This window comes from Cyprinodon variegatus, unplaced genomic scaffold (genome assembly GCF_000732505.1).
Source record: "Cyprinodon variegatus isolate N-32 unplaced genomic scaffold, C_variegatus-1.0 Scaffold455, whole genome shotgun sequence".
Taxonomy (NCBI): domain Eukaryota; kingdom Metazoa; phylum Chordata; class Actinopteri; order Cyprinodontiformes; family Cyprinodontidae; genus Cyprinodon; species Cyprinodon variegatus.
In genome coordinates, this window is record NW_015150908.1 from 665,999 (window position 1) to 674,078 (window position 8,080).

The window sequence follows — 8,080 nt, forward strand, 5'->3', positions numbered from 1 at the left end:
CCAGCTAAGATGAAACTAATATAAAATCATGCCAATAGATAACATATGTAAGGCACACTCGCTTTTAAGCTATTCTAAGCCATTTTCAAATTTTAAGATATTTTAAAGACAAAAGTTGGGACTTTTCTTCAATAGTTTTCTGGTCATGTGACCTACTGACTTAAATTCTTGTGAAATAGTTTTAATACATTAGCCTGATAAGGCAAACTCATTTTTATTCCATTTCAAGCCTTTGTATATTTTTGGGCAGGCGGGGGGAAGCATACCGTCACCGGGTTGGGTTCGGTCGCTCCGTCTCTGGCTGACTCCGGACCAGAGCTGATGGCTCGGTTCGAATGCCCGGTCCGGTCCAGTCAGCGGCCCAGCAGCCCCTTCCCCTCTGAAAGTGTCCTCCTTCTCGGAAACTCAAATCTGGTCACCCTACCCTGGACTGGATGATCTGGTTGATTTGTCTCGGTAAAATGCCATGGGATGGATGACACGTGTTGTGAATTGGCGCTTTATAAATAAACTGAATTGGATTGAAATTGAACTCAAAAGCAGAAGGTTTAGAGTCATCAGGTTTTTATGTCTTGAAGACATGTAGGTATTACTATGACATATTGGATTGGTTGGATTAATAGATAAATAAACTAGTATAGCAGCGTTCACTACAGGATGTCCAGAATAGGAACCCATGTTATTGGAATCAACAGCTAAAAGGTCAAATGGATGACCTTGTAGAGACAATAACTTAAAAGCTCATTTTTTTTCTATTGATTTTCTTCAGCAGTTCTTTTTTTAAATACCGTTTCTTTTTGACAAATAATAGTGGTTTTACTTTAATGGATCCTTTTCACAGCAGATTTAAATCCCTACAAACGTGTTTGTTTAAAAATCTATTCTTAGCTTCTGCATATTTGCCTTTGGCTCAAAGTGCCGTACCAGACTGATTTCTGATGTGTGGATTAGCCTTGAGAGGAATCCTGGTTATGTAATCCAAGCAGGCTGCACCTAGTGAACAGTCAGTGGATCTCTAATAACTGCAACTAAACAGAAAATAATCATGAGAGAATAAATACAAAATAAATGACTGAACCAAAACCAGGGCAGTGTGAAGGCAGCCAGAGACCTCAGTCAGATTAAGCAGCTTAGCATCACTGTCATTCATGAAGGCAGACACACAGATCATTCTGAGGAGGAGAAGTCAACATTGTTGAGCCGTGACAAGCGGAGATGAGGCAGACCGTTACGCTCACTCATGTGAGGGAGGAGTCAGACGACAAAGAAGAAAAACATACTTCAAAAGCATAAACAGCTGCTGTTGTTGATCGTTTTTAGCCTGCGAAAGGTGTCAATTATCCTGAAGCGCTAAGGTCAGTCAAGGAAAGACTGGACAGTAGTGAAACTATGAAAAAATATCTGGTCTCCGATGGAGTTTAATTAATCAGTTTATTTAACAGGAACAATGTGTGAATAAAAGTTGTTTCACAGTAAATTTAGCTTGAGTTGGTTTCCATCTGTAGTGTGATAACTGTGCAAATACAACATTTTTATGGTATTAATACAAAATTAAACATTTAAAAAGGATCTAACATTTTTATTTCATAATAAAAGTAACTAGTGACTAGAAAATTGCTAATCTGGTACAACAAGGAAAAAGTTTATTTGTTGTACGTTTTTTATTTACATTTTGTTTTCTTTAGTTTCTATTCTGCTTTTTTTTTTTTTTATAAAACCAAAACAAGCTGATAGTAACTGGTTCATTAAACTTGAGTAACAACCAGTCAGCTGTTCAACAAACACAAAACTAAAGAGGAAGGATCAGGGCTCCTTAGCTCTCCACAGAATAGCTGGAGGAGTTTAATATGACAGGATACATGTTACCAAAAAGATGCTGTCAGCCAGCTGGGTGGCAGTGCGATATTTTAAATCGCTGCACGCAGCTACAGCTCAAACTGTACGATGAAACCGCACGGTATAAAAGTTCACAGCTCATGATGGATGTTCTCACTCTGTGCGGCCCGACGCTCTGATGCAATCTACTTGCTCACACTGCATGTCCAAAAACCACACATTGAACTCAGCGCCAAAAGACGCTGGTCGGACTCGTCAATCTGGAATAAGAAGAACTTGTTTGCACAGGCGCAGTGCTCGAGGTTCTGGTAAATCAGCTCGTAGTTCTGCTTCAACAGCAGGATTTCCCCACCAACACCTCACAACGGCCGACAAATTTCAAACTTGTTTGATTTTCTCCAAAACCTTTTGATTTCTGATTTGAAGGTGTTCCTGAGAGGCTGATCGCCCCTCGTTACACCCTGTATAATACACTATATGAGGCTGAAATTCGGCCCGACTGAAAAGATTCTTGCACATCTGGAAAATCTGCCCAAAAAGGCCTAAAAAACATTGCACAGTGTATGCCCGGCTTAAAGCAACATGCGGGGAAGGGGGACAGGGAAATTTATGGTCGCTATAGTATTTTTTTCTGGTGTTTTCTTCAGTTGAAGTTTCAACTTTTTAAAATAAAAGGTTGATTGTGTACATACCTCATCAGGGAGAGGGATTTAGATGAGGAAGAAAGAAACTCAAATGGTTTAAAGGTTGGATTATAGAAAAAAAGTCAGAATTCCTGGTCTAACGAATTTAGAAAGTAGAAACATGCGGTTTTTGTTTCGATGAACTGAAGGTGCAGATCTGTGGCCCTTAGCAGAGACCCTGCCCAGCTGTTTTGGCCCCTATTCAATCATGTTTCATGTCCAGACAAACTGCTATTGTGTTTCACACCCAGAGGCAATAAACAAGGCTAACTGACAGCCAAATGCAGCCATCTTGTTTTCTCTGGGATGGACACCTGATCCCTGACACACTTCAGAGGAGAGAACGATTGATCCACTAAGAACAAGTGGGTCAGAGGTCACCTGGTGTCCTACAGCTGAAGGGGCTGCTGCACAGGCGGCTTAGATAACAACTCAGAGATAACTTAGAACAAGGTGAGCTCAACAAAACGTGACACCTGCTATGTTCCTACGATGCAGCTGCAAGAACGACATCGCGACTACGTCACTACATAGAAAACACTTAGAGGATGAGTAAAATACATTTTACTCTTAGTTTAACAATAACGGAAAAAAATAACAGATCAAATTAACAGAAAGCAACAAAGCAGAGGAACTAAAATATAAAAAAAAAAATCTCCTTTGTTTAGGATGTCCTCTATAAGTGGAGCTCAGCACACAGAAGGTAAACTTTATGAATTTGTCAGTCAGAGGCAGCATGTGGCCTCCATCTGCAGCACTGCTCAGGAATCACATCACATAAAGACATGCAGATCATTAGGTTATAGGTCAAAGTTTAAGCTAAAACTACCTAAAATACATATATCGTATATATCAATCACTGCTTGCTATCAGATAAGACAAAAACCAGGGTGTACCTTTCATCTGCTGGTTACAAATACAGTCTTTGTATGATCTGGTGAACTGTAAAGTGCCTTGAGATGACATGTGTTGTGAATTGGCGCTATGTGAATAAACTGAATTGAATAAAATATTAAATAGTTTGATCAAGGAGATGCAGATGGAGGGACGGTCAGCTCCGACTAACTGTTCACTGGAGTTTGGAGCTCTCCTGGTTTGTAGATGAGCCCAAAAACATCATAATGATGGACAGAGTTTTACTGGCTGAGTCAAGCTGGAGACATTTTGCAACAATAAATAAAGAAACATGCTAACTAATAATCACGCTAATCAAAGAAACATGGGACATTTAAAATTTTAGCTCTGTGGTTCCATTACAAATAATAATTGAATAAATTAAACAGGATTCTTTAAAATATGGTACACTTGTAATAGCTTAATGTATGATTGAACATCCCCACATAAAAGCAGCTTTAAAGTTTCATGCTATAAGTTGAACACATTAAAACAAAAACATAAGAAAACAAAAAATGTTATTGAATACCTGTGGTTAACGTTACAGTATTTTTTTCAGTAAAAACTGCACCATAGGTTCTGCCTTGTATGTGTCTCTACTAACTCAGAGAGTAATGAGTTTACTCTCACACAGGAAGGGGGGGGTGGGTGTTCTCATTTTGCTGACACTTATTGTTTATAGACATGTTCCTTCATTTTATAAGAAAGGCACAAATCACCACTGCGTCCGCCTCCATATATGAAAACCACATTTTATGTCCACATAGCCGCAGCAGTGAAGGCCGTCGCTAGAGGATGTGCAGCAGAAATGAACCCCTGACAGCAACAACATGACTGAGCGTTAGGACAGCACTAAACAAAACCTCAAAGCAGCTGATTTATCTTGAGGAATGTTAGTAAGTGGGTGACTAATTACTTCAGGAATCGTTTCAGCCCTAATGTGGTTACAGCAGTGAAAGCAGCTGAGGCAAAGTCCCTGTTTATGTTTGGCTGCTCAAGTTTGCAGGGTGAAGAGCTGCACCGATAACTGAAGAGTTTCATGACTTTAGGTGACACAAACCTGTTGCATTAGAAGCAGATCATCAAAGACTTTCACTAAAGCCGGGCGTACGCTGTACGATCGTTGCACGCGGCTACAGCTCACACTGTATGACGAGCCGCAGGGTTTAAAAGTTCGCAGCTCACGATGCATGTTCTCACACTTTGTGGCCCGGCGCTCTGATGCCATCTACCTTCTCACACCGTGCGCCTAAAAACCAAGTGGGACTCAGCATCGCAGTGAGATGGCGCTACACTGACTCGTCTATCCGGAAGCCAAACCAGTAGAGGAATATGAAAGCCCTAAAAATAGAAGGTGGCAACGTATCTGGACAAAGACATGGCTGAGCAAACGTGGCTATTACAGTCTGTCAATTTTACGGAAAGAACTCCATTTCACTCGCACCCCCACCATGCTTCTGTGTTTACATCAGAGAGGAAGAAGAAGAAAAATCCTTGTTTGCGCATTGAGCGATTTGCCCACGACGGCCATGAAAGGCTGATCTTCCATCTTTACCCCCTGTACACGACGCACAATCAGGCTGAAAGTCAGCCTGATCAAAAAATTCTCGCACGACTTAAACACACACATCTTTGCATGCAGTGCTGCTGAAAACAGATCTCATGATTTGTTTATTTCAGCATGATTTGGGACACTGAAAGTTCAAATGAGTTTATAAATGATTAGTTGATCTTTTAAAATGGATACAATGATTGTTATATGCTATCTGCACGGATAAATATGAGATATTTAGACATCACGTTTCACCGCTTGGTCGTATTAATGCCTTAATTATGTTTTTAATAAAGATTTTTTAAGAGAATTATACCAAATGGAAAAGATAACATACTTGTTAAGACTCCAAACAGACATTTTCAGCCAACGCTGGGATACTGTGGAAGATTTACTCAAGTAAACAAGTCTTACTAGATTATGTTACATAGCCCTTCCATCCGAGGTGAATTCTTGTGCTAGGTTTGCATGGTGAAGCTCAGACCACTATTATGATGCTGCGACTGTAAAATGTAATGCTGGGATGGTTAATCTATGGTAAACTTTCACACTGTAAAAAACTGTTAACTGTCATTGTATGTTGTGTATTTGCTCTGTTTTAAAGACGTTTTTCTACCCTTTTCTGACCCAACCCTCAGGCATAGTGTGATGTGTTCTAAATGAGTTGAAGTTTGTCACTAATACTGCGGATAATGCAGATGAATAGCTTTTAATTTTTGCTACGTTTTTGCAAACATCACCATGTGTTTTTTTTTTGAAAAACCCAGATGGTTCTAGCAGACATGGTGGAACAAGATTCTGCCACAGTATGATTTATTAATAGATATTGATATATATGAATAATCATGAAAAAACAAAGTTTTTCTCCTTATTTAATGTTCCCTGGTTATTCAGTAAGATTTGAAGATATCAGGCTTATTAAGTTTCTTTATCTGGAGAGTCAAGGGTTCATTTCTTTGACTGTGAAAAAATTGTACAGTGTATGCTCGGCTGAAAAAAACAAACTCCGTAGTGACACATTGATTTACCAGATAACAGAGGCTAAAGCCAGGTTCACTGGATTCCAGATGTGTTTAGGTATCTAGCTGTGACAGGGAGCTTTATTATCAGGCATTTCTGTGATGGAGAGTTGGGGACACGGGTTGTTTATCAGAGCATGTAACAATAGCCCCTGTAGAGCTGCAACAATCGGCTCCGTCTGCTGTGGCGTTTCACTCTGTTCGCTCCAGAACATGTTTGTTCTGTTAGGGTCTCTCAGCACACATCCCATCTGCATTATGTAAGCAGAAATACAGGAGCTCTGATGTTCACCACGCCTCTCCTAACAGGGAGCCAGAGATGAGCTAAAGCCTGATAAAGAGAAACCTTTAAGAGGCCTGTGGTCACATTATCAGCCCAAACACGTCACACATGCAGGACTGAACGTGCAGGCGTCCCGTTCTCAGCGACCCTGCTGACGCTAACCTTTTGAGCCTAAAATACCACCCAGCTGGCTCTAGTAACACGTACGCATCGTTTTCAACAAACACATTCCCTTCAGGACCAGCAGGCACAGAATCAGCAAGTTAAATTGGACTCTGATCAGCCGTTTAGGGAATCTGACAGATGGCCTCACTAAATAAATGAGTGTTTTATCCAAGCTTTCTTCCTCCATTGTTCTACCCAGTATAATAAGCCAAAGGGAGCAGCTGCTGGGTTTTTCTTACTAACAGCAAACTTACACTGAAATCTTTAAGGATCCTTTCAATGTTTGTCCTTCTTCTAATATATTAAATGTTATTTAACTTGTAACTTTCTGAAGATATGAAGAAGAAAGTCGGACGAGCTGCAGATAAAGCTAAAAACTCATGTTTTACTAGCTTAAATCATTTCTTTAGCATTGGGCTGTTTGCATAAAACAACAGCCAAATTATACCTAATTAAGTTATCAAACTCTTCATTTTTCACAGGCTCTGCGTTGGAAAAACAGTAGGGCTGTTGATGCTCAGGGCTATGCGTAGCAGTCAGCTGAGACTGAGCAGAAAGAAAGTGAAAATAAACATCTCACAGTTAAAAAACAAAAAAAGCCCAGATTGTGCAATGTATGAACTATTTCAGTGATGTCTATTGTGCACTCTGAAGGAACTGACGGCATCTCCTCAGCTACAACAATGCCTTCCTTTCCTGAGTCAATGGGCCTCAGGTCTTACTGTAATTTGTGTTTATATCAGCCGCTGTAAATTGCTGCGTTTTCTGATCATCAATTCCACAAAGCGTTAAATGATTGCTCAATGCTTAATGATTCCTGGAACGCTGCAGAGACAAACTGTTAGTTAGCGCTGATGGTGGATATCGCTGATAATCTGACAAACTACCAATAAAGCCAGCAGGAAACATTCTTACAGGCAAGTCTGAACACTTCCCTTCCGTGCAAACCATCCTGTGGGTGGGAAACGATCGCAGAGTTAGAGCCAGCAGCCCTTTAAGACCTGTTCTGCTGAAAAGTCAACAAATCCATCACAGATCATAGTCGGTGATAAATGCATACCATTTATATTCTGCTCAGCTTCTTGTGTCCACATAAAAAAAAAAACTAGAAAAGCACTCTGAGAGCGCAGCCCTCCCCCAAGCAAATTAAAGCAACACATGAACATAAGTTCTTTAGGTTCTGCATAGAAAATTCAAATCTCACTGAATAACCAGGGAACATTAGATACAGAAAAAAACTTTTTTTTTGCATGATTAATCATATATATCAATATCTATTAACAAAACATATTGTGGCAGATTCTTGTTCCACAATGTTGTCCAAAAGTTTGCGAGAATGTAACTAAAAGCTATTCATCTGTCTTAACTGTGTCTTTAGTGACAAACTTCCACTCATTTAAAAAATATAACACTATGCCTGAGCGTTGGGTCAGAAAAGGGTAGCAAAAATGTCTTTATTAAACATATAATCAAGGCATTAATACAACCAAGAGGTGAAACATGAAGCTGTCTAATATCTATGTTTTTTTGTGCTGATAGCATATAACATTCATTGTATCCATTTGAAAAGATCAACTAATCTAGGGCTGCAACAACGAATCGATAAAATCGATAAAATTCGACTTTTAAAAGCGTTGGCAACGAATTT

General features: G+C 39.7%; 1 protein-coding gene across 1 annotated transcript in view; it reads right to left on the minus strand.

The window, feature by feature from the left end:
• The window catches only part of LOC107093965 (chromosome unknown open reading frame, human C21orf91), a 23,296-nt gene that overhangs the window by 7,605 nt on the left and 7,611 nt on the right, over window positions 1-8,080 (minus strand). The window contains exon 4 of the mRNA XM_015389340.1: window positions 7,232-7,238. Within this exon, the coding sequence (XP_015244826.1) occupies window positions 7,232-7,238 (7 nt within the window). The remainder of the gene's footprint in view (window positions 1-7,231; window positions 7,239-8,080) is intronic.